At 35.7% G+C, this 26,917-nt stretch overlaps 3 protein-coding genes across 4 annotated transcripts; 2 read left to right on the plus strand and 1 right to left on the minus strand.

The window, feature by feature from the left end:
- The first annotated feature begins 404 nt into the window (after positions 1 to 404).
- LOC104085730 (vacuolar fusion protein MON1 homolog) lies at positions 405 to 14,651 on the plus strand. Its single transcript, XM_033653299.2, has 14 exons — positions 405 to 1,069; positions 7,497 to 7,576; positions 7,688 to 7,759; positions 7,857 to 7,896; positions 8,275 to 8,376; positions 8,566 to 8,687; positions 9,957 to 10,089; positions 10,205 to 10,296; positions 11,209 to 11,290; positions 11,719 to 11,783; positions 12,032 to 12,334; positions 12,419 to 12,510; positions 13,357 to 13,421; positions 14,398 to 14,651. The coding sequence occupies exons 1-14, from the start codon at positions 572 to 574 to the stop codon at positions 14,491 to 14,493; spliced, it is 1,842 nt and encodes a 613-aa protein (XP_033509190.1). The 5' UTR covers positions 405 to 571; the 3' UTR covers positions 14,494 to 14,651.
- A 3,257-nt stretch (positions 14,652 to 17,908) lies between these two features.
- Positions 17,909 to 21,556, plus strand: LOC104085729 (galactoside 2-alpha-L-fucosyltransferase-like). The gene is made up of 2 exons (XM_009589844.4): positions 17,909 to 18,553; positions 19,854 to 21,556. Exons 1-2 carry the CDS (start codon positions 18,295 to 18,297, stop codon positions 21,320 to 21,322), a joined length of 1,728 nt encoding a protein of 575 aa, XP_009588139.1. The 5' UTR covers positions 17,909 to 18,294; the 3' UTR covers positions 21,323 to 21,556.
- Positions 21,557 to 22,143: 587 nt separating this feature from the next.
- On the minus strand, positions 22,144 to 26,710 carry LOC104085728 (uncharacterized). 2 transcript variants are annotated; one of them, XM_009589842.4, is made up of 5 exons: positions 26,570 to 26,710; positions 23,172 to 23,315; positions 22,974 to 23,083; positions 22,509 to 22,651; positions 22,144 to 22,370 (listed from the first exon to the last, which is right to left on the minus strand). In XM_009589842.4, the coding sequence occupies exons 2-5, from the start codon at positions 23,311 to 23,313 to the stop codon at positions 22,328 to 22,330; spliced, it is 438 nt and encodes a 145-aa protein (XP_009588137.1). In that variant the 5' UTR covers positions 23,314 to 23,315; positions 26,570 to 26,710; the 3' UTR covers positions 22,144 to 22,327. The 2 variants fall into 2 exon arrangements, with proteins under 2 accessions (XP_009588137.1, XP_070050987.1); XM_070194886.1 differs by having other exon boundaries at positions 23,172 to 23,316; positions 26,583 to 26,653.
- Between the last annotated feature and the right edge of the window lie 207 nt (positions 26,711 to 26,917).

The following is a 26,917-nucleotide window of genomic DNA, read 5'->3' on the forward strand; positions in this document are numbered from 1 at the left end:
TAGAAGAAGAGCAATTATATAAATACCCATCAAAAGTTTTTTCTTCTTCCAATATGGGACAATGTCCCTTTGCCAAGGAGGGAAATTCAAATATTTTATTTTTTCTCTATTTTTTATTCACCATTTTTAAGCTACACCAAGCTTAAAGCCCAACAATTAGTGGTATATGATAATAGTGATATCGGTTAATAATAAACGTGGATAATAGAATCTTAATAAAATTAAATATTTGTTATAAATCTAAATAATCCAGACCTATTTTTAAGATTTAGATTTTAGACAAGGGTGCGATTCCGAAACCCAAATTAAAACCGGTCCAACCGCGGTCCAAAGAGAAGTCACCAACCGGTCAGAAGCTGGGAGAGAATCGTCTAAACGTGTTTTTCGTGCTTTCAGTCGAACAACAGCGACTGGTAGGAGCAGCAATGGACACAAAATTTCGATTTCCATTTCTCTTTTATTCTCCATCGCAGTTCAATCATTTTTGTTTATCATCCTAATTTCACTCTTTCCACTGAATCATCACAACTCTGTAATAACTATTTTCATCTCCATTTCACAGTCTTCTCCGATGCCTCCTAACTCTGACTCCTCCGATGATGATCAAAATCCTAACCCTAACCCTAAGCCTAGCTCAATTGATCAGTCTTTGGACGTAATCGAGAATCAATTAGCTTCAATATCAATCGTCCAACCTGAACCCGAATCGGATACCAATTCGGATACCAACGGAACGTCGCCGTCGAAGCTCACCAAGGGATCGTTGAACGAGAATTTTGATGGCGATAATGGAAATTTGAGACACGGCAATGTGATGGAGAAATCCAGCTCGTCCAAAATCGTGGGGAGGAACAATTCAGGGATGGAAGAAATGGAGGAACCTTCAAGTCCAAGTAGCAGTGGGTATGCTGGTGAGAGGGGAAGTAGCAATGCTAGTAGTAGTGGTAGGGGTGGTTCTGGAAATGGGGAAGTTGATGATGAGATTCATGAAATTGTGAATAATAATTCACTAGACGGAGTTTTAGATTCTGATGTACAATGGCTTCCTGGAAAACGCCATGGCAGTGAGGTGGGTCATACTTCCTTTTCTAATTTATGTGGCAAAGTTTAAGAAAGAACGAAACTCTTTTGAAACTTGTGGTTATAACCATGTCATTGCATTTGTGGGATTATAAAACTTTTAAAATTTGTGGTCTTAAACATACCATATTACTTGTGTGGTTGTAAAACTTTTGAAACTTGTAGTCTTACATGTTTCATAACATTTTTGTTGGTTTAACATATTCTCGTAACTGGTAAAGTTGCTGCCATATGACCTGGAGGTCACGGGTTCGAGCCGTGATAACAACCTCTTACAGCAATACAAGGTAAAGATGCATACAATAGACCCTTGTGGTTTGGACTTTTTCCGGACCCCGCGCAGTGCACGGGGCTGCCCTATTTTCTCATTAAGAGTAAATGAGAAGTTTAAGTTAAATTGGCTCCAGATTTAGAAAACTGTCATTCTTTTTGGAATGGACTAAAATAGAAATGCGGAGTATCACCTATGTTGACTGAATACAGAGGTTAAGGTTTAATTTAACTTATGAGTATTATAATAGGCACATAATACTTTAGAAACAAAGTAACTCTAAGTTGCAATTCAATAGTCTAAGAAATGGTCCTATGTGCTCATACCTACTAGTGTCTATCATGCTACAAAAAGGTGGAACCATTCATGAACCAAGACTGAACTCTAGCTTCATTTATGTTTGATTGAAGTGGGTTGAGAACCATGAGGTTTCAGGTTCAGATCGCAGCGGAGGCAAAGATACTGAATGATTTCTTCTTCCCATCTATTCAAGACTCGGCGGATAGAGTTACCCGGTATTTGTGATGGTGGGTAGTAGCAGGTTGTTAGATAGTTATATAGTTAATATGTAATTAGTCCGAGTCCCACATTGAACAAGAGTGGGATCTGTATTATGTATAGCTATAAATAGGGCTCATTGTATTATAATTAATTAATCAAATAATAGATTTTTCTCCGATGCATTCTCACATGGTATCAGAGCTATCGTGAGAGTTTTATCGCTGTCTATAAATTCAGCGCCTCCGGGAAGAGAAATCAGTCAACCGGAAGTCCTTTTTCCGGCAAACACAGGTTTGTCCGCAAGAAAGATCACTATCCGTCACTATTGTGCAAAAACCAACACCACCACGAAGTAAATCAGCCTCCGGCGACCAACCCATAAAAAAAAATTCCGCCAGAAAAACCCCCACGCGCTGCCAGATTTCTGGCGAAGTTCCGGCGCGTGAGGCAGCTTCCGGCCATTTTTTGCCGACGACTCTTCAGGATAGTCTGTTCCCCTTGCAATTCCGAGCCTACCCATCCAATTTAAACCAAATGTCGACCATTTTTATATTTTTCCAGTGTGAACAGTGACTTTTCCGGGCGTGAATAGTAATTTTTCGGCGTGAACTGTAATTTCCAGAAAGGTTTCTGTTTTCTGGGGTGTTTTAGAACCTATTTTGTTGTGTGAACACGGCTGAAGCTTTTACAACTAGTCTTACTATTTTCAAATTTCTCCGGCAACACTTTTGCAGCAAATTCTTAAGTTGGTCACAGAGATTTGCCTCAAGGCTTAAATCATTATAATGTCATTCGTCTCATAAGCATTTGACTCAGAATCCGTTGGATCCAATGCATTGAATCCAATCCAGATGGTTTCTTTATCGAAATATATAGAGTTCGTTCAAGTAAACAGACATCTTCTGAGATTGCTATTGTGGTTTAGACAGGTAATAGCGTTACTTGTGTCTCTCAATCTTCTTATCCCAGAAATTGGATTATTGATTCAGGAGCGTCTGATCATATTTTTGGTAATAAATTTGCTTTCACTACTATTTCATATTCTCAATCTCTTCCAACGGTCACAATGGCCAATAAGTCTCAAATCGTGACAACTGGAATAGGCAAGCTAGTCCACTTCCTTCTTTTACCTTTGAATTCAGTTCTTTATGTTCCCGGTAGTCCTTTTAATCTCATAGCCGTTAGTCGCTTAGCCAAATCACTTAAATGTTCTGTTTTATTTCTTGATGACCTTGTTTTTATACAGGAACGCAGTACAGGGCGGATCATTGGTAAAGGGCATGAATCAAATGGACTTTATTACCTTATCCTTGTTAAATTACATGAACTCACATCAACAACTTGTTCTGTTACTAATTCACCAGATTTATTATTTAAACGGTGGGGACATCCCAGTTTATCAAAACTTCAGAAAATGCTACCTGGTTTGTCTCACTTGTCCACTCTAGAGTTTGAGTCATGCTAGCTCGGTAAGTATACTCGCTCCCATTTTTCTCGGCGTCTTGATAATCGAGCAGTCACCTTTCACTTTAGTCTATTCAGATGTTTGGGATCCTAGTCTGGTCAGTTCTACCTTGGGATTCCGCTACTTTGTTTTCATTGATGGTTTACAATATTCCCAGACCCCACGGTGTGGGATAATACTGGGTATGTTGTTGATGAAAAATAGATCTGAGTTGTTTTCTATTTTTCAGACCTTCCACGTTGAATCCAAAATCAATTTCGGGTTTCTATCCGAACATTTTGTAGTGATAATGACCCAGAGTATTTATATTCTCCATTTCAGCAGTTATGAACTCTCATGGGATCATTCATCAAACATCTTGTCCATACACATCTCAACAAAATGGGGTAGCGAAAAGGAAGAATAGGCATCTCATTGACACTGCTCGTACCCTACTCATATAATCTCATGTTCCGTTGCATTTTTTGGGGGATGCAGTTCTCACATCTTGTTATCTTATTAATCGTATGCCATCCTCGGCTATCTAGAATCAAGTTACATTCTCTGTGTTGTTTCCTCACACACCTTTGTTCTTTCTTCTACCTCGTGTCTATGGGAGCACATGTTTTGTTCATAGCCTTACTACAGGAAAATATAAGTTAGCTTCCCGTGCTCTTAAGTGTGTATTTTTAGGTTACTCGAGAACTCAAAAGGGGTATCGATGCTACTCACCTGACCTCCAACTGTGCTTTATGTCTGCTGATGTTACCTTCTTTGAAACTCAACCATACTTCAGAGGACTAGGTGGTCACTTTGCAAATCTTTTCCACCGCTCTTTGCTTTTGGCTTCTTTGGGAAATAATAGTCTATAAGACCTTTAGTCCTACTCGTACCCGTCGATCCATGGCTTGAAAGAGATTGCATTTCTTCCCCATTTTGTTGGAAGTGACAAATCAGCAGCTTCACCTTCTTCCATATCATCATCATCATCAAGATTGGTCACAAATGGTTGATGACCCATTTGTTGTTTTTGCTCCTTCTTCTTCTCAACAAAATTCTTTATTTCCTCCCTCACCTCTGGCGGGCATTTCGGACAACTTGTGACGTTTCTATCGCCGCCAATAAGATGGAACTTAAAGCGATAAATTCCGCCCATTGTAATCTTGTTACAAGACTTGCATATAACATTTGTACCATTCTTCTCATTAACTTTATCGCCATATCGCCAAGCAGGGTCTTTCTCTTTCGAACTTTGGGACATTTTTAATCCCTATTAAGATATAAGAAAAACAAACATAATGAAATAAACTGAAAATAATATATATATATATATATATCCCTAGTAGTGAGCGGACGCCTCGACGGGAAGAAGAAGAAAGAAGAGAGAAAAAAAAGAGAAGAAATTACCTGGAGGCGTTGACTTCTGGTTCTGGAACCCTAGCAGCAACAACTCGATGTAAGAAGAGAAGAAATGTCTTCACTTTGGGGTCTATGTTTTGTATAATAAAAAAAAGATCTAATCTTTTTATTTTTTATTTTTAAAATTGGCCTCTTTTGACTGAAGCGATTGCTTTTTCGCTTCTCGCATTGAAACGATCGCTTTTGAAGATAGAGTCGCCTCAGCTGCAGAAATTCTTGCTTAAAGCGCCAAAGCGATCGTTTTTTTAAACACTGCCTTACCCATACCTTATGCAGGTAGAGAGACTGTTTCCAAGAGACCCTCGGCTCAAGCAAGCACTGTCACATGGGAGGTAGCAGGTACCTCGTTGAATTAGTCGAGGGCGCACAAGCTGGCTCGAATACAATCGTTATTAAAAAAAATCGTTTTATTGAGAAATCAAAGTTAGATATTTTGACATGTAAAAGCTACATGGATATGAGGTGTATGACATTTTGGGACTTGCTAGAATAGGAACAGTGCGAGTATAAGAATTAAATTCTGGAAAGTTTCATCAGTTAATTGCTTTAGTCAATGTATTGCTAACTTTAGCATATTATATAGTATAATAACTTATCAAAGTACCTACTTCGGTAGACCTTGGTCTAATGGTTTCCTCATGCTATGGATAATTTGTGTTTGACTGTTTTGAATAACTACGAGAACATAAGGTTGAGTGAGGGACCACTCTAGGCTGTAAAGTTACTTGAAGCTTTGCTATAGACGACATAACAGAGAGTCAGTAGTGGATGTGAGTGGGGGGTTTATGACTTTTATATTTTCCTACAGGCTATAACTGAAGATTGCCTTTGTTTAGTACACTCTCTCCATTTCATTTTAAATATGTATGTTGATTAAACACAGAGTTTAAGATGTTAGTTTTACTTATAAATATCATACTCGTTTCAATTTATGTGAACCTATTTGATTGGGCACGGAGTTTAAGAAAAAAGAGAAGACTTTTGAACTTGTGGTGTAAAATGAGGCACATATATTTTGTGTGGCTATAAATCATTGCATAAAGGTAAATTATTTTCAAATATAGAAAGATATCATTCTTTTTGGCACGGACTAAAAAGGAAATAAGTTCACATAAATTGAAACGGAGGGAGTATATTTTTTATATTAGTGATAGTGATAATTAACGTACCGGTTATTTGATAGAGAAAATATCATACTATTAAGTTTCAACATTTGAATAGTTAATGAATTTGAATTCTTAGAAAGTAGTGAAAGTGATACAAACATGAAATGGCGTCAAAACATTTTGGAAACTCTCAAATAGAAAAAAGTATCATATAATATAGCACGGAGGGTGTTATACTTATGGCAGTAGAGTTGCCAGGCTCTTGTTTTTTTTTTGGGGGGGGGGTGGGGTGGGGGGGGGCTTTGACTTCTATCCAGATCTCCGGCTTTTAAACTCCTAGGGGGTTGGTATGGGGTGGGGATGACAGTAAATATCGTCTTTGCTTACAAGTATTGTTTCCTCTACAAATAGAGAATTTGTCTATCATAGATATTAATCAAGAGTTCTACCAACTTCAGTTCCATCCATTTCTTCGATCAATTTGCATTGCTGTCAATTGCTTATGTGAATATGTTGCCAAGTACTGCAAGCAGATGTGTATTTTGGAATAAACCTCAGTCGTTTAATCACATATAATTCATGGAGGAAGTATTCCTCTGAAGAAGTTGACCTAATAGTTTTTCTTTAAAATATTGCTTCTAAAAATGAATGTATCAATTTCTGGAATGAAATTGAAGCTTGCTTAATTTGGCCTCTAACTGAACCAGGTCATCTAATTTGGGATGGAGTGAGTTTATAATTTGCTTTAATTTTACTCATCGCTGTCGACTTAGTTGAAACCAGGAGCTCTTAACTCTAGCTTTCTGATGGCCTCTTCAATTTTTATGTACGTTAGTAGTTCTGTGTTCTGACACTTTCATCTGCTTTCAGTGTGTTTCTGACCTTAACTTTGTTTATAGTATTTGTTTGCAAACTTACGAATAACTAATAAAGGCACATTCTTTATAAAAAACTAATAAAGGCACATTCTTTATTAAAAAAACTAATAAAGGCATGTTGAAGGCCTACATCTATACTGTGAAAATAGGAAATAAACTTCTCATTGACTTAATTAAGTAACAATGTACAAGATGTGTTCATTATATAGAAGTTATAGCTTACGTACAATATGGTAGGTAATTAATATCTATTCTAATAGGGTAAGTATATAATCTATAATTAAAATACATAATATCCTTAGGTATCCTATAACATATTCTATAATATTTTTCATATTCAAGTACAATGAATTTAGACGCATATTCTCTTGATATTCCAACATATGCAAAACAACATAAGCTATATTTCTAAATAGTTTGGTCGGACTAATTTATAGACAGATAACTAACTCCTGCTCTTGGTAACATCAAACAAAAAGAAAGAAAGAAACAGAAGAACATTTGGTGGGATCGAACATACTTTTGTACATATTACTGAACCTCTATGTTCTTTTGTCAATTTTTGGAGCATCTCCCAATTAGTTTAGACGATCCATTGCTAATTATAGAGAAAATGATTTTGTTGCCCGAGATGCTCTACTTCTTGAAGACCCCTTGGATGCGGGATTTTCCCTTTTATGTCAATAAAATTTCTTGCTTTATGAAAAAGAAAAAAGGTAAGATTAAAGGGAAAGCAAATGTGTCGGCCTTCAAATTATGCCTTGTCAACTTATGATTCTTTCATTAATGAAGTGCAGGATGATGCTTCCATTTCCTGGAGAAAAAGAAAGAAACACTTCTTTATTTTGAGTCACTCAGGAAAACCAATATACTCAAGGTTTGTGTTAACATCCATCTTCTGACCGCAGAATGCCATTTAGTATTTGCTTATCAGATATTGCACATCAAATATAATGTCCTCTGAATTTTCTTTTATTATTGATTGAAGATATGGAGATGAACACAAGCTCGCTGGATTCTCTGCCACTTTGCAAGCCATCATATCATTTGTGGAGAATGGGTATATTTCCGATGAATGCTAAATACAGGATTCCTCCATTCTTTCAGTGAAGAGTATACTGATTTTTTGCAGTTTGCCTGATTAATCACTTTTTCAGGGGTGATCGAGTCAACCTGATCAGAGCTGGAAAGCACCAGGTTTGCATCAATAACACCTCACTTCTTTTTAGTCCCTTTACTGCTTGGACATTTAGAAGCCGTGGCTTAATAACTTAGTGAAAGACTGAAAGCACTAGATTCCTATTTATTTTCGGTTCATGTGCGTTATTTTTGATAGGATGGTTAAATGTAATTGATTGTGGAAAATAGACACTAAGGAAAACATGAAGTAAATGAAAGGTAGTAAATTACTTTTCTGGTTTGCAAGGGTGGTAGTGACTGAGATATAGTTTGTAATGCGATGAACGGAACTATAGCCTAGCTTCTGTAATTCGGAAAGAAAACATAACACTTTAGTACAGTACTGCCCTGATTCGACTTTCCTTTCTTAACAGACATTGTAGATTTGTTTTTCAGGTAGTATTTCTTGTGAAGGGACCTATTTACTTGGTTTGCATAAGCTGTACAGAAGAGCCTTACATGTCACTAAGGGGGCAACTAGAGCTCCTATATAATCAGGTAAGCTCTGTCTGCCCCCCTCTCCTCCCTCTTTTCCCTTCTAAATTGGTGACTGTAGTTCTATCCTTTTTGTAGCACTAGAGATACTGAGCTGTTTTTTTTTGGGTTCTATCCTTCGCATATTAATTGCCTACCGTTTCTTCTTTCAGATGGTTTCAATACCTCATGTATATGTTGCTCTATATGCAGATGATACTTATCCTTACAAGGTCTGTAAATAGATGTTTTGAGAAGAATGCAAAGTTTGATATGACACCTCTGCTTGGAGGAACAGATGTCGTCTTCTCTTCTCTGATCCATTCTTTCAGTTGGTTTGTAGCTTTCTCTCTCTCTTTGCTTCATCATCATGTATTTCACTTTTTATTCCATATTAGCACTGTATGTGTTTTATGGAGTAAGATGTTTGGACCAGCTGTTAAATCTCAAGGGTTCTGTGACTTCCTGTCTGGTTAAAGCTTTAAAGGACTCTGCAATTTGTTACTTTTTTCTTTTTCCTATAAGTTTGTTTTATTTTATTGTTTAGTTGTAAAGCAAATTCATTTATAGACGTGGGGACAAGGACAAAATAGTGGACAAGATATTCCGCGTAACTTAAAACCGAAACAAAACCTGAGATAATGAAAAAGCAAAGAACTTAGTTTTCAGTCTACTCCACTTTTTAAGATTAATGCGAACTAGTCGTATTTGGCAATGCTATAAATTTAAGCGTATAGCTTATGTGAAAAGCTGGGGAGAAGAAAAAGATGAACGTACCTATAAAAGGGAAAGGACTAGGAATGCCTAACATATATAGCAAAAGTAATATTCCATCTCCTGAAGGCTCCGGAGTTAACCAATTGTGGTTTTCTGGTGCAAGGATTTGAACTTTTGTCATCTTAATTCTTTTAGTTAAGGAATGGAAGCACTGTTGCTTCAGCTTCATAACCAATGTTGCCTTTTGTGGCGTAGCATTATTTGGGAATAATGTACCAATCAAAAAATATTTGCAAATAATTTAGGTGTCAATTCAGTTCACCATATAATAATCTTAAATTGTTAGGAGTACTGCAGTGTATTAAGTTCTGTCAGTTGATTCATCCTGCTTTTCCTTGTTTTTGTTGTCTGTGTCTATTTTCGGACTTATACCAGCAACAACCACAACAACAAACCCAGTGAAATCCCACAAGTGGGGCGGACTTATACCAGCAATGACAACAAATTGGAAATATTTTCTTTTTTCATATTTTGCTGATCCCCACTTGTGGGAAATCACTGGGTATGTTGTTGGTGTTGTATATTTTGCTGATAGCCGTTTTTTCTCCTCTCTGATTTCTTTCAAGATGTTATAACTTAATTATGAGGTGCGTTTGGAACTATTGTTCATTATAAAGGAAGTAGATGCCATGGGAGGGTTTTGCCTCAATTTTGTATTATGCTGTAAGAAATACCTTTTTGATACATATATAAAGAACAACTTGCTGTTAATTTGGATGTGAGCAGAAAAATATTCTTATATCTGCTATAATACCAAGTATAGCCTAAACGATCATTGTCTTGAATTTCTCAGTTGATTAATTAATCAAAATTTACTTGTATTCAAGGAATCCAGCCACTTTTCTCCATGCATACACATGCCTACCACTTGCTTATGCAACAAGGCAATCTGCTGGGGCCATCTTGCAGGATGTAGCTGATTCAGGCGTCTTGTTTGCTATATTAATGTGTAAACACAAGGTCTTGGATCCTATTTCATAATTACTTCTATTTCTTGCTCGCACATACTAGAAGTACAACAGTCTCATTATGTCTTAATTTTTGGTGAAACCATCCTGAATCGGGTGATATGCAGGTTATCAGTCTCGTTGGTGCCCAAAAAGCCTCTCTTCACCCTGATGATATGCTATTGCTATCCAATTTTGTTATGTCTTCTGAATCATTTAGGCAAGTTCCATTAGCGTTTTGACTTTTGTTGGTCTATTTCCTTGTGTATCTGGTGCGAATGCAGGAGACGATTGACAAGCTCATATTACATTTATTCTTCAGTTCAACCTTATTAGGTTGGTGATAGGTGCTAAAGCCCTGTAGTAAATCAGATCTCGTTCTGTGACTTCTTTTCCAGTCTATAGTCGGGCAAAGTAGCTAAGAGCTGTTTGTACTTTGTTGTGAAGGCAGGCATGGCCCTTCTGTGATAACATGTTTCTTCCCTCTTTATCTTAGGGATTGTGTGTCTAAGCATGTTATTCTTTATGAAACCCACTGTTGGTCCATTTGACTGATTACACCGTCCATCTTTTAGTCATGTATCTAGGTAATTTCTGTTAATTGTCACATTTCATAATATCCTAAATTCTTTCACTTGGATTATCATGCGTTTAAGTCAAGTTTTTCTTCAAGAATATCTTCCTTTTTCTTATGATGCCACAAGATTTATCCGGTAACCATGTGTTTTGAGGCAGTTCTGGAAATTTCAGGTTGTTTAAGTGTATGAACCACTAATCTGGTTGTAATTACTCAACTGCCTAAAGCTTGTTCTCTACAGGACATTTGTGTACTGTCCCAAGCCAGCATGAAGCCGATCTGTCGGCTTTAGCTGGAAATTGTTTGGTTTCATGGTACTGTATATTATTGTTTTTCTTCTATTCCGTGTGGTTGGTGTTCGTAATGTTTGTATCATTCTTTTTGATTGAGGGAGGGGGGATTTTTTCAGTGTGAACTTAACTGTCTGAGTGCATTTTCATATCTCCACATTTGTGAGGCAACGTGCCAGCACCATATAAAAGATTTGTGTTTCTCGACATTTACTATTTGGGATTGCCTGGAGGCTACTCTAACATGTTCATTGGCGTCATGCAGGACATCAGAATCCTTCTCACCTATTTGTCTACCAAGATTCAATCCCATGGCATTTTTATATGCTTATGTGCATTACCTTGATGTAAGTTGAGCTAACTTCATCAACTGATATCAAAAACCACTCTCGTTACACCCTTTGTCCTAAATTCTTTTGCACTTTGGTTAAAGGGAAACCTCCTTTTCGCTATTCTTTACTTTTTTAATATTATGCCACTACAAAGTTACACAAGTTATTTTATAAAATGTCTACGTATAAAAAGAAGTGTTGTTATTTGTAGCTATGGGACCACGTTCTTTAAATGTTTATACAAACTATGGTTTTACTCTTACACTCTGTTTCCATTATATATAAGACAACCATTTAATAAAAAACATCAAAGTAAATCTGGCTTTGGATAGTGTTAGTTGGTTGCCCTGCAAGAATTCTTCAATTTTCATGATATGGTTCACGAATATCATTTAGCATTTTAGTCTAAACAAATGACTCTATTTGCTTGCTTTATTTGACAGGGTGACACATACTTAATATTGCTGACTACAAGTTCAGATGCCTTTTATCATCTTAAAGATTGCAGGTAGATTATTGATTTTCAAGTAAACTGATGTTTGAAATAACTCATGGCTCAAACATAAAAAAAATTTCCATGATATTTGAACCTTGGGAAGGATTACACTGGGTCGTTGTTGTTGTTGTTGATATTTGAACCTTGGGAAATGAACCAGTACATTTCCCAGTGTTCTTTTTCTTAATCCTTTCAGGGGTCCTAGCTATTGCGAATGAACAACTGTTATGTTAAGGAAAAAATAATAATGTAACTTGTAGGATTCGTGTTGAAAATGTACTTTTGAAGTCCAATGTGCTCGGTGAAGTTCAAAGATCCATGGTAGATGGTGGCATGCGCATTGAAGATTTACCTGATGACCGTTGTTCCCGTTCTGGAGCAGTCTCCCCTCATTTGGGTCAGCATGGACATGCAATGGATTCATCAGAGAGATTCGACGAAGCATTCCTAGGTGTTGGTGGCCCTGCTGGACTTTGGCATTTTATATATCGAAGTATTTATCTTGACCAGTACGTCTCATCAGAGTTTTCCTCACCAATAAACAGCAGACGACAGCAAAAAAGGTATTAATACTAAATGAAGTTTCTCCCACAACAATCAATTTTTTTCTCCTTTTTCTCTTAGTGAGATGAGCCTATCTGGTGCAGGTTATATAGATCTTACCAGAAGATCTATTCATCGATGCATGAAGAAGGAATTGGGCCTCACAAAACTCAGTTTAAAAGGGATGATAATTGTGGTATGTTTTTTTTTTTGGCAGCTTTTTCCTGCAATTGGTGTAGCTCGTGAAGCATAATCCCACGCTTGCCAGCATGATGCTATATGAGCATGACATACCATCATATCTCTCTCAAGATTTTCTCTATCTGATGGAGTATGTTTATAACAAAAGAAAGCATTGGTTAAATAGTGGAGACATGATACATTTGATTTTCCTTCTAGATAATTTTTGCTGTTAGAGAATTTTGTGGGTATGCACTCCTTCAACATAGCACTGCTGTTTTATTGGTAGAAACAGGTTATTTTCTTATGGAATCTTACAGGTAGAAAAGAGATGTTTTCTGTGGATAAAACTCACGGGATAAAGTGCCAAATAACATATTCTTCTTTTGGTTCATAACTCGTCTCATCTGCCATTCTCTTCTGTTAAACCATGAGCAAGAAGAAAAACCTTATATCCTGGTGATAGTCATAATTGCATGAAAGTCCAATTCTTTGTAAGGCTCACCCACCAATTGAAAACCACAAGCACTTCATTCGAATTTGCCAACTTTGGAACTGATTCTGAGAGCTAAGTGCATATAGACGTATTAGTGAATTAAAACCTTTGTTCATCTTCCTTTGGCTTATAGTTCTCTCAGTCTCAGAAATTGTTCATTGTGATCAAGTCCAATGTTGTTAACTTGCCTTCTTTCTCGGTAATTTCTTCTTCCCCCTTTTTCTTTTTGGGTTTAAATTTTACCAAATTCGAGAATGAATTCCAGTTTTAAAGTGGGGAGGATGGGGATAGATCAGACCCATATGATTTCCTATGTTTATATTGTAGTTTCTTTATGAAATAACATATCCTTACCGTATGTTGCAGTTCTCTTGTGCTGGGTTACCCCGGATTTCGAACTTTATGCTGTATTTGATCCTCTGGCAGACAAGGTATGATTATTTAAGTTTCTTCTGAGCCTATTGTTCGTCTAATTATATCTGGAACAGCACTTCTTCTCCAAACTCTCTTTGCCAGTCAATTCTTTTGGTGTTATACGTGCCAGAGGACATTTTGTCTTGGTTGAGACTTGGGAGAAAGCTGCTGGTACATGGGCTGATCGGCCAGTTTGGTTCTTGAATTTCAGCTCTTTAAACATGCAGACCTAGGTTGACTTAACGTGGTGTTAGTTTAGTTTGGTTCTCAACTGTAATCAAACAGTACTGACTTTCATCATCCTCTGAGAATACATAGTAATTACTGCATATATGAGAACATACAAGTTCCATTCTGTATACTGCAAGCTTTTCTTCCTAGCCTGGTAGAATTAAATGCAGTCTTACAAGTTATTTGCTGCTATTCCGTTAAAAATCTACACCGAGCGAGCCTTAGAACTGTTATTTCCTGAACGTTCTAGTCCTGCCATGCCCTGATACTGTTGACATCTTCTTCTTCTTTTTTTTAATTAAATTTAAAATGGCCACTTGGCATCAGGATCACGGTTTAGTTGTTATATTTCATTAGGTTCTAGTGTTTGCAAAAGTACTTTAGTCTTGTTCGAGATGTATATGTCAACGTAGGGCTAAGTGTGAGATTTTGAGGAACTCTTAGCTTTAAAGAACTACTAATTTTTCTTTTAAATTGTTTAGTATTGATATGACACAAGCCTGGTCGGAGTAGAGTGGGTATAGAGGATTCATATAGTTGATCCCAACTAATTAGTGATTGAGGAATAGTAGATTGATATTTCATCAATCCAAAGTACTTAGTGTTAGTTTAAGCTACTTCATTGTGCTTATTATATGTGCTATTTCACCAATACATATGTTTTTTTAATGCTAATTCTATTGGGAGATGAAAATAGAACATTTGTTATACTCTGTCAGTCCCTCTCTTTATGTATGACCTTTGGTAAATTTCACCTTGCAGGCTCTTGCAATTAAAACTTGCAATAGGGTATGTCAGTGGATGAAGGATGTAGAAAATGAAATTTTCTTGTTGGGAGCGAGCCCTTTTTCATGGTGATTCTTCCAACAATTTCTGTTCTGCATGTACTCTACTCTTTGTAATTTAGATGGCAACGAATATCAATTGTAGTTGCAAAGTTAAGCAGTCGAATTATGAGCTCATCTGTCTTAGCGATATTTAGTTTTGGTTGTACTATTGATGAAATTTTGTTGTTCCTTTTGTATCAAAAGCTTATTTCTATCGATAAATAAATCACAGGTGGAGTGTTCCAGGCAATACTCCATTGCCAGAGTTTGCAGAGATATCCTTATGAATTTCTCTTGAAAGGTTTTGGTGAATTTGGACGTGGCGTCACATTGGTTAAATGCATAAGACAAGAGGATTGCAAAAGGATACAATTCCATATTCGGCTTGGATGTTACCCACGTTAACGTTGTTACTGAGCATGCTGAACTGGGGAAACAATATGATAGTAGCTTCCTGGGTGGAGAAGCAATTTTAAGGTTTTCGCAAGGAATCGTACAATCGACAGAGAAGAATAAAACCCAAAGTATTTGTCAAAAATTGGACACTTGTTTCATATACAAGAGAAAGTTCAGTGGATGGTCTGGAAACAATAACTATTGCATTGTGATGTTCTCCATTAATGATATGGTACAGAATAAATGTACCAGAACAGCCGTCTGAGTATGGATTTCATTTTACTAACTAAAATCTATGTTGCAATATTATTGATTTCTTGCTACTTGGAATCTGCATGCAAATAGAGCTACTTTGAGGACTGAAAAATGATGAAAATTTCCATCCCAAATGATCTTTCTTTAGTCTCTCACCCAAACAGGAAGTTTACCAAAAGGCAGCACAGACCACAGAGGAACTGAATATGATCGCACTGTCTGTCAGCTAACATAAAGTTTAAACTCTAAACCAGCCTATTAGTCAGACCTCTCTCTTGCTTCAAAACTGCATTTTAACACAGAAATTACACTAATCTTCGTTCACGGTACATAACTCAAGCATAGACTTTCGGTAGTTGCGATGATTACAACCGTTATGGAGTTCAACCCTAAAAGTGACCTTCTCTTATGTGCACACTTCCTAGAATATATTTTATACAAATCTATCTATTCTATCTATATAGAATAGGAGAAGCAAATCAATGTGATGATGCCAAAATGTCACATTAAAAATTCAACAAGTGTCAAATTTTAGGACAAAATTAGTTAGGTTAGTTAATAATTAGTTACTCCTTTTGAATTTGAATTAAATATAATTAAATATCTATATATTTTTAAGAAAACTACTATATATATAACTTCAATATAGAGATATATAAAATGATACGACTAATTTGCTTTGTGAAATGAGAATGTTTTTGAGTAATAATTCATATGGTCATGCTATATGGATAAGATCATGTAACTAAAAATATTATAATAGATAAAATTAAAGACAAAAACATAAATAATAATTTCCAGAAATAAATAAAATATATAAAGATATAATTTAACTTCTTATGTAGTAATCTTAATTAAAAAAAATTAAACTTTCATATTAAATACAAATGGGAAGAAGAATTCAAATTAATTTCTTATTGAAAATAATACAAAAATAATAACTATTATAATTATTAGTAGATTTATGACATATAATAAAAGAACTTCTTCGTTTAAACTTTGAACTAATTCAAAACCATCCATTTAGAAAAATAATACAATAAAATTCGTAAAATAGATAAACACTAAATAAAAAAGTTAAAATATTGTAGAACAAAAAATAATGTATAAAGAGGAGAATAGATATAATGTGATTCTATCCACACTTTAAATTTATTTGATAAAATTAAGTAAATAAATAATACTCGAAAATATTATTGATAAATTTAAATATAGAAATAATTATGAAAAAGTCATACATCATAAAGTCAAGTTAAATTCAAGACTAATACAAAATTATATTCATTATATTATATTAAACTGATAATTTATTTAAAATTCATATGACAATTTAATAATATTAAGTAATGGATAATACAGTTAGATAAGCAAGGAACAAAAAAAGAAATAACATATAAATTTGTGAGAAAATATAAAAATATAAGACTTATAATTAGAATTATGATAAGAAAAGTCGTACATATACAGATAACTAAAATCATAATAAACAAATAGTTATAAAGGAAGAATACTAAAAAAGAAATCAAGCGATAGCGTAAAAACGTATATACTAATCATATTGGAAATTTTAGTTACGAAATAGAATTCATAATTTCATAATGAAAGTACAAAAATATAAAGATACTATTAGGATATTATACATAAGATAAGCATATTATATATATAACATAAATTAATAATTATTAAAAATATTAGTAATTTTAAAAAAAATAAAAAAGGCTTATGTCTTTATACTTTTGATAAATTCAAAATTATAATTTAGTAAAAAAAATATTAAATTATTTAAATTTTTAGTAAACTACAAAATGGAAAAACTAATCAAATATTACAATAAAAAAGTATGAAAAGAAGGGGATAACGATGATTTTATGATATTTATATTTTGAATTAATTAAAAACTAAAAAGATAAATAAATATCACTCAAAATAATTATTGATAAATTTAGACAATTGAAGAATTTTGAACAGTATAACATAAGTTTAAAAAAGATAAATATTTTTAGAGCAAGAAAATATATATCTATGTTATATTAAAAGAGAAGTAGTATCAAAATATTAAACCAATTGACAAAAAGTCACATAAGTAAATGTATAGTGTTAAGTACTTGCTAATTTAATAAAAAATAAATAAAGAATAAATAATTTATTTGATTACTATATAATGTGCATTCTTTGATTTTGTATAGATTTTGTTATATTTCTACACACTACATTGAATAATAAAATAATAAATAATATTTATTAAAAATAATATGATATATTAGATCATAATTGTAAAAATATTAATATTCTGTCAAACGCATCACGCGAGTTCTAACCGGGGGAGAAGATATGTTGGCCCAAGGGCGGTCAACTGAATACCTTTCGCCCAATAATTATACTATGTATAAGGTAAAATATTATTTTTTAAAAACTAAACTCCTTATTGAATTTATTGGTTTCGCCACTGGTTCTAACACTACTGTCTTATAAAAATAAAGTACTACTAATAATTTTTGTGGACGAGTTACTCTGCATTGATGATGTAAGTATTCATTTGTGAAAAAAGAGAGTGCATTATCACTTTTAGTCCGCGTCAGAAATTATTTACATATGATAGTTAAAAAAGTATATAAAATCTGTATAATTTTTATATATAATATAAATAATATATATATACAAAAATATATAAAATTTATATATTTTTTCGGTTGCCCACCGGGTTAGAAGTAAGGTCCATGTATAGTCTAGTTGTTATTGTTGTACTATTTTTTGCTCAATATTGAATGACGCAACCAGTCAAAAGAAAACAAGGTCCCACCGTTGCGCAGGCGCGGCAACAAACTCCCATACGCACTCCTCCAAGTTTCCAACCGTTTCTTCACTCTCCACTTACGTTCGGTTCCTCTCTCTAATTGCGAATTCCCATGATTTACGCTCATTCAATTCAATCAAAGTTAATACACAAACACACACACGCACACTCTCTCTCTCTATATATATAAGAGTATATATGAGTAGTATAAGTTTTTTTTTTTGCATATGCATATAAACCGAAATTAAAGAGGTGGATTTTTGGTTACATCCACCTAGTGTTCACAATTCCCAGTTTCCTTAATTACTCCACCCTTCTTTTTTTTTTTTTTTTGGAGAAAAGAAATTCATTCTAAATTTATAATTATCCACCGTCTCTGATTAATAAATGAAGAGGTTGAAGAAAAGCTTCAGTGATGAGGCACATGAGTCAGTGTCATTAGATCGGGAGAATAACCCTATTTCTAATATGGTTTCAGAGGCGAGATGGGGTTTGAATCCCATGAAATTTATGGGATTTGTCTTTATTTGTTTGATGGTTTTGACGGTTGTATTCTCGGCCTCTGTTTTACTCGGGGACTTGCCTTCTGATAGCAGCCTCAGGATTTTGGCTGAAGCTAGACTCTTTGATGTTATACCTCCAAATGGTACTTCCATTTCCCCATTCTTTAGCTTTTTTATACGACTTTTTAGTAAGGTTTACTCTGCATTAATGTGGTGTGTAAGTATATAATTTTTAGAATATTGTGTAAAATATAGGAGTAACATATACAGTAATAAAAATGTCTTGGTGTTGCAGTGTCAGATGACACTATTTGAATCAATGTCTGACTACACCAACTGATTTAAAATCCTGGACTGCACAAGCATTACGATGTACTCCGGTGAAGTGTTGTTTAGGTTTACTACTGGCAGTAATGGAGTAAAAGATTTTGGTTTGAGAACCACATATTAGTGTATAAAGTGCTTTGCACCCCAAATAACTTCAGTCGGAATTGTTCGTTAGCACTAATAATTTGTTGGTCTGAAAAGCGTGAATGAAATTAAGAAAGAAATTCACATAAGTCCATGAAGCAGATTATCAACAGAGCTGAACCTTTGTAGGATTGGTATTAGTAGTACAAAGATCTGCAGCCTCTATATGTGCTTTTGATTTTTATATCCTTCTGTGCTACAGTTGCATCTTAGTATAGTTGCAAATTGCACTATTGTTGTTTGGCTCAGAGCTGATTCATTTGCTGTTCCACTAGTGAATCCAGTTTCAATAACAAGAGAAAGACTGAGTACATTCTCTTTTTCCGCTACGATGTTAGGTTGGGGTGTAAATGGATAGTTGTTTGAAGACAACGTAATGGCTTCGAGTGCCTTCTGTAGATTGAAACAAAATACAGCAATTAGGTGAGCCCAGGATCTTAGATTTGACTTTGTGCTTATTTATTCTCGTTTGTTAGTTTGGATTAGCCTAGCATATCTGGCTTCACATGTACACACTCTTAATAGTGTGAGGAAAGTTAAAAGGCCCCAATTCTTTTGAAGATTTAATCGGTAGAATAAAGCTAAAGCTGAGAACCAAGGTTGGCGGCAGAATAATCAGTTTCAGTCATTTAAATTTTTCTTGTATGGGGCATTATCACATCATGCTGCTTAAAAATTGACCAATCATTTGTTGCATTCTTGCATAGTATGGTAGGTATTCTCTCTCTCTCTCTCTCTCTCTCTCTCTCTCTCTCTCTCTCTCTCTCTCTCTCTCTCTGCTTTGTTTATATAATGTTTTGCTTGTATGCTTGCTCTTATAGTTTGATTGTGAATATAATAGCTAGAAAATGGTTGTGATCGTGACTGTGTTACTGATAAGATGATAGATGTTTTGTGCCTTTTGGAGCGTGGCTTCCTTAAAATATGTAATAAGTTTCTTTTCTTGTTTAATTTCTTTTTTGTTTTTTTCAGCCACAGTTTCAGAAGATGGTAGTCATCGGCCAGTCACGGTGCAGAAACATAAACTGCTCGGTGGCCTTCTTCCTTCTGGATTTGATGAAAGATCTTGTCTGAGTAGACATGAGTCAGTCTTATATCATAAAGAACTGCGCCAGAGGCCTTCTTCTTACCTCATCTCAAGGTTACGGAACTATGAGGCTCTCCATAAGCGATGTGGACCTCATACAGAATTATACAACAGAAGTGTCGAGCTTATCAAATCTGGTCAATACAGAGGTTCTGCAGATTGTAATTACTTAGTTTGGATATCCTATAGTGGTTTAGGAAATAGGATACTAACCTTAGCTTCTGCTTTCCTATATGCTCTGCTTACAAATCGAGTCCTACTTGTTGATCCTGGAGTTAATATGCCTGATCTCTTCTGTGAACCATTTCCGGACGTTTCTTGGTTACTTCCTCCAGATTTCCCTATAATCAGTAAGTTTAGCACCTTTGATCAGAAATCTCCTCATTGCTATGGTTATATGGTGAAGAATGATATCGTCGGCAATTCATCTGGCTCAATAGTACCTCCCTTCATCTACCTTCATTTAGCTCATGATTATGATGATCAAGATAAATTATTTTTCTGTGACGAGGATCAAAGTTTTATCCAGAAAATCCCTTGGCTAGTCATGAGGACCGATAATTATTTTGTGCCTTTTCTTTTCTTGATCCCATCATTCGAGCGAGAGTTAAATAATCTTTTTCCGGAAAAAGAAACCATATTCCACTTTCTGAGTAGATACCTTTTCCATCCCACAAATTCTGTATGGGGGCTTGTTATGAGGTATTATCAAGCTTATTTAGCCCAAGCAGATGAAAAACTAGGAATTCAAATTAGAGTCTTTGATACAGGTGTTGGTCCTTTTAAGTATTTTCTGGATCAGATCTTCGCTTGTACAACGAAGGAGAATCTGCTGCCACGAATTAACCGGGGGGAGCCTATAGTCAACCCATCCGGGAAGCAGAAGACGATAGCCGTCCTGATAACTTCTCTAAGCCCTGGATATTTTGAAGAGTTCCGAAACATGTACTGGGAGCATCCCACTGTGACAGGAGAGATCGTTGGCGTTTACCAGCCGAGTCAGGAGAAACATCAACAAACTGAGAAGCTTATGCATGATAGAAAGGCGTTGGCAGAAATGTATCTACTGAGTTTAACTGATAAATTGGTTACAAGTGCATGGTCGACTTTCGGATATGTGGCTCATGGTCTTGGAGGTTTGAAGCCTTGGATCCTATACAAGCCTGAGAACAAGACAGCCCATAATCCGCCTTGTGTTCAAGCTGTATCATTGGAGCCGTGTTTCCATGCCCCACCTTACTATGATTGCAAAAAGAAAACTGGAACAGATACGAGTAAAATTGTTTCTCATGTGAGGCATTGCGAGGATGTGAGCTGGGGTTTAAAGCTATTTGACCAAAATGGTGAATTATAACAATGTAGGCTGTTAGCTGTATTCACTTCTGTAAAGTTGAGTCAGAAAGGTTGTTTTCTTTCAAGTTGCATTTTTCTCCCTGGAGAAATGAAAGCTGGCCAAGAGTTGATCAAATCTTGGTCTCAGGTTTGCATTTTTTGTTTTCACCGAAAATCTTGTTAGCACATCCAAAGAGTGCGCAGAATGATATTTTGCAATTCTTTCTACTTGAAAAAGTATATAAATTGCTTGATAGCATCTTCAAGTTCTTAGTTCTGCACCATTATAGGACAAAAATCGAGCCTGAAATTGATTTTTAAGCAGCTAAAATATTACAAAAATTTATGAACTTCGGTTATGCCTTAAATAGGGGTCCAAAAAGGAGTCCTCAAAGTGGCTATCTGTGCATCTCTCTCGAGTAAAACGGCATCGGTGGAGTTTTACAAACTTTGGTACCAAATACGAGACGCAAAATCTTATTTCTCTTCTGGTTGTCGGTTTCTCGAGAACTTTACCCCCATTGAATGAAAATTCTGGATATTTTACAAATTTACCCAACTCGACAATTAAGGACCGTCAATACTTTCAGTTAATTAGACCAACAAGGTACCTCAACTGTAGCAATTTATTCAAGCATAATCATTAATCTTCGACCATTTACATCCAATTTTCACGGAATAAAATCCCCAACCCTTTACTTTGAGGGGTGATAATACCAAGTTACTCAGGGTAAGGCGATTAATCGATCAAGTGCTACAAACGCTTTTTTCTCCTAATGTGTCAGTTCAATGAAGATGAGATAATAGACTTCAAAATAACCATATTGACACACACACACGAGCTGGTAAGAAACTTTGATCCAATCATCTTGGTATGTCTACTTGTTTAGCATTACACTTGTAAACCACACCAGTTTGGTCTTATTATCTTAACTAGTACATAGTCACTGCAGCATCAGATGACCAAATAAAAGAGTTTCTCTGCCAATGGCCCCTCCATCTGCTCGTACATGAATGCGCAGACATCTCAATTTTTCCTCCCTTCACTTAAAATGATATGGTATCCATGTCTGCAGTTTAAGAAAGAAAGGAGTCAATAAAAAACAGTCAGCTGGTTTGACTTTTGAGCATCAAGACATTGAACAATCAATCTGCCTAACAAACAAAGAAAGAAAGAAACAAACAAACAAACAAAGCTGGAGTCTCACGTTGATTTAAAAGGTGCACTGGTAACTCCAACAGGGGTATTGAAGGCAACTTCCTGAAATGGGCCTGCCATCTTGCCACGTGGAAACCATCCTAGATCCCCGCCTTTCTTTCCTGAGGGGCATTCTGAGTAAGCTGCAGCAACCTATATTCAATCAATCAACCAACGACGCTTAAACTTTAGTCTCAAGCTAGATAAAAGAAAAAGGAAAAATAACTTTAGAAGGATCACTGGGTGTTAGACTGTTGCCTACAGAATTGTTTGAAATAATGTTCTACATTTTTACGGGGCAGAAGGAAAGGAGCTCACTGCTTCTTTTGGCAATATATTAATTGTATTTAGACTGTTATGCCTAGACAAAATACTGACTCTACAACCTTCTTCCACATCCTTGTATATTTTCACTTTCAGAATTAGCGCGGTGAATAACAGACGTAGATACATACGGTGAGATTGTTAAATCTACCTTGGCAAACTCAGCTGGTGGAACTTTATCTCCACTGTCCAACCAGCCTTCCTGTAGTTTCTTGTAAGCTTCATTAATCTTCGATTGCTTCTCACATAAGATATGCCTTGCTGAAAGGTCAAAGCCAAAAATTTATGTAATAATAACACCTAAACACAACAAGATAACCATTGGCCTTCTTAAAATATAAGAAGATACCTTTAACATATGTGCAGGTTCCAAGGCCATCTCCTTTGCCGCCTTTTCCTTTTCCTTTTGAAGCACCATCCTCACTTCCACCAGCAGCCTGTTTACCCTTTCCCTTGGCCCCAGAATCCTTAGCCTTGGAGTCCTTTCCCATAACTGTTAAAAGTTTCAAAACAAAGTAATGAAGAATGATATCTCAATCACAGGATACAACTCAGATTTTGCACTTGAATGCATGCTCAATTAAGGAAAACCAATTAGTTTGAGTAAGAGCAATAGTGCGATGGATGTTCTTGAAATAGGAGAAGAATGTCTTAACTCTAAATCAAGAAAACGGGAAGATAAAATGATAGAAATGGTCAGCAGAGCAGAATAATTGATATCAGAACGTCATGACAGTGTGTATATGATCTTCCATGGTACGGAAATAAGCAGCATTTACAGAGAGAGAGGAAACAAAATAATTGTGGCAAATGAAATTTAGATAGAAAAGCATTCATCTGCTAGTGTTGCAAAAGTGAATTGTGTGACATACAGATATTATGGAAATTATCATAGACAAAGAAAATCTAATTTGTATTGCATGACATCTTGTTCAATCGATCTTGTAAAAAGGAGTTCCATGAGAACATATTTTCCAGATTACATATTTGTATTTTAATGTATTAGCAATAAGTACTTCTGGATCTATTGAACAAAGTTTGCGGGAGACTAAAGCACATTAATGCATTGATAGTAAACATCAATATACATCCAAGTTTTCACCAAGCAATCCAAAGTGAACTGAACAGCACAACTCAATAAATACCAAATTAACACACCATTCAAATAATATCATATTATTTCTTTTTGACTGCCAATTTCATATCTTCCTCAAGCTTCCTATGTTTTTTGTCTTTTGATAATGGTGGTGCCCGAGCTCGGGTACCTCGACTATTCCATCGAGTACCTGCTACTTTCCGCCAGCACAGGTACCAGATTACTCTGCTCACCAAGACTTAGGTAGACGGGACACCTATTGTTTTTGTCCCTGCTGATATTTTAACCCTTGCCTCCAAGATTTGCACATACTTTATTGATCATTAAGCCACACCCTTAGGTGCTCCTCAAACTCTATCTATACAAATAACTAGAAGAAATCAAGTCATCAAGGTTTCTGAGACAGAAGCTCTACTCCACCCCTTGAATGACCCTTTAAATCCTGCAACCACCTTCTGATACTGCCTTTTTGATGCATCAATCTCTAACATCATGCATAAAGGAAGATCTGCACTGCATCTGAGTGACACAAGCTCAGGTTCAACTACGTCTGATTTACTAACCAAGAGGGAATGAGAAACAATATTAGCTTTGGTCAAGTTAACTCGCACTGGAAGGTTTTCTATCAGTCCCCAAAAAAAAAAACAATATAACTGTTGGCTTCCAACTCTTTTTACTCCTGCATTTTCAAGCACAGAAAGTTGTTGTCTTCCAACTCTTTTAACTTCCCCATTTTGACTTTTGACTAGCACACTAAGTTGGTGGTTTCCAACTACATATAAAAAAACGGGTTGGTGGTTTCCAACTCTTTCTATTTTGACTTCGGACTAGCACACTAAGTTCCCAAGCCTTGATCGGATGATATCATGGTGTCATCTTGCAGAACTTAAATGTTTGATGATTGTATTACTGATCGGGTAAATAAATGATGCAAATTAGTGTACACTGAACACCAACCCAATCTCAACTAAACGAAGAAAGACATATAACAAGATGAGATGCTTCTTCTAATGTTACCATAATCTATATTTTCATAAGCTAACCCAAGTTAGCTTACCTGATAGTCAGTAATTTGAAGTTATCAACTTGTGTTACTCCTATGTATCGGGATACCACGGGCATACGTCATTCCCCCCACTCCCCCGGTACTAGTAGAGGGTTATCTTTTGAACGCCAACAAAAAACAGAGAAATGGAAGTACATATGGAAGGCCTATAGTATAATATCTATCAATCAACTAAGCCTCAAATTTGGTCACTTAATTCTGAATTAGTTTGGTCACTATATGAATCTTTTGTATCCATTCCGCTCTACACCATATAAAGAGATCAAATTCCCATCTTGCAACTGATGTGGGACAAACTCAACACCCTCCGCACACCAAGGCCAGCCAACTGGAGCAGCAACAACAACAACAACAACAACCCAGCGTAATCCCACAAGTGGGGTCTTGGGAGGGTAGTGAGTACACACACTTTACCCCTGAGTAGGGAGGCTATTTCCAAAAGACCCTCGGTTAAAGAAGATAAACAGAGACAATAAATCAGTACCATCAACAGAAATCACAAAAATAATAACAACATAAAGACCAGAAAATAGATGAAAAGCAATAACAATAACAAGTAGATAAGGCCCGGTACTATGAAAAACGGAAGACTAGTATGACCACAACATTAACCACTAGCAGTCTAAGACAAAACTCTTTCTGACTAGTCTCTCACCCGGAACGATGTAGAAAAATGCTCAACTGCCTCCTAACCTACAACCCTAATGCTCAACCTCCACACCTTCCTATCAAGGGCCATGTCCTCGGAAATCTGAAGCCACGCCATGTCCTGCCTGATACCTCTTCCCAATACTTCTTAGGCCGCCCTCTACCTCTTCTCGTACCAGCCAAAGCCAACCGCTCACACCACCTTACCGCGGGTTCTGGCTTCTCCTCCGTACGTGAATAATAAAAATATGGGGACCCAACATCGGGTAAACCAAGATTTTGGATGGGCGTGGGCCTAGCTCTGGTAACATGATAAGAAATGAACCTTGGGCCTAATTCAACTCCAAAGGTAGCTGATAAGTGGAGGATTGTTTAAGGCCATACAAGGAGACCAAATTCTCATCCCACAACTGATGTGGGACAAACTCAACATTTTCGAATATTACAAAAGACACTAAGTCTCTAACAAAAATAAAGGGTCCTTTAAAACAACAAACTTAATATAAGTATGACAACAATAGCAACTATTTCCAATCCCAACTTAAGTAGTTAGTATTTTGTCTTAGCTAAAGTCTATATAACGAAATAGGCTAAATCCATCATCTCTCCGTACAGTACAAAGGGTGCCGCTCCCATCAAGTCAAAGCCCAAAAAAAAAGGGACTACTTTTTTTTTTTTTTGAGAAAGGTCACAATAAAAAATATTAATGGACCAACTAACGAGAAAATCACCAGCAAAATTTTCACAAATAAAATCATACCCAGATATAAAATTCAAAAAAATTAAACTTAGAGGGCACAACATTCAGCATGAGGGATTTTCTACTATTATTCAATCAATGGAAGACCAAAAATTTCTAAAGAAATCAGATGAGATCCTGGAAAGTAGTACTATGAGTTAAAAGCTGCTATGAGATTTTGAGCACTGAGAAATTTACCTTAAGAATTTGATTAAGAATTTGATCGTTTCAAAGGGTTTTACAAGTTGCGAGGCAGCCTGCGAGGAATATCTATCTTTGCAAACGAAGATGAAGCAAGGATTTCTTCTCTCCAATATTACAAAATTGCCCCTTTAGCCTTTTTTCAAAAAATAAATATTTTACCTAAAACCAAAAGAAAAATGCTAGGAGTGGTACGGTTTGTGAACAAGATGAGATTATAATGTGAGTTTTTTTATACCAACTAAGTTAATCATAAATTATTCTAATGGATAATAGTAATATGATTTCCTAAAAATTGGATCTAATTTCACTTTGACGCTCCAATCTTTTATAATTCAATTTATA

The sequence above is a fragment of the Nicotiana tomentosiformis genome, chromosome 2 (genome assembly GCF_000390325.3).
Source record: "Nicotiana tomentosiformis chromosome 2, ASM39032v3, whole genome shotgun sequence".
Classification (NCBI taxonomy): Eukaryota; Viridiplantae; Streptophyta; class Magnoliopsida; order Solanales; family Solanaceae; genus Nicotiana; species Nicotiana tomentosiformis.

Bases quoted from the DNA above. Each gene is read 5' to 3' on its own strand.
- LOC104085730 (XM_033653299.2), top strand. From the start codon at position 572: ATGCCTCCTAACTCTGACTCCTCCGATGATGATCAAAATCCTAACCCT. The intron at 8,377-8,565 runs GTAAGCTCTGTC...CTCTATATGCAG, and splicing joins TAGAGCTCCTATATAATCAG to ATGATACTTATCCTTACAAG. The intron at 12,511-13,356 runs GTATGTTTTTTT...CGTATGTTGCAG, and splicing joins TAAAAGGGATGATAATTGTG to TTCTCTTGTGCTGGGTTACC.
- LOC104085729 (XM_009589844.4), top strand. From the start codon at position 18,295: ATGAAGAGGTTGAAGAAAAGCTTCAGTGATGAGGCACATGAGTCAGTG. The intron at 18,554-19,853 runs GTACTTCCATTT...TGTTTTTTTCAG, and splicing joins TGATGTTATACCTCCAAATG to CCACAGTTTCAGAAGATGGT.
- LOC104085728 (XM_009589842.4), bottom strand. From the start codon at position 23,313: ATGGGAAAGGACTCCAAGGCTAAGGATTCTGGGGCCAAGGGAAAGGGT. The intron at 23,084-23,171 runs GTATCTTCTTAT...TTGACCTTTCAG, and splicing joins AACCTGCACATATGTTAAAG to CAAGGCATATCTTATGTGAG. The intron at 22,652-22,973 runs GTAGATTTAACA...GATTGAATATAG, and splicing joins CACCAGCTGAGTTTGCCAAG to GTTGCTGCAGCTTACTCAGA.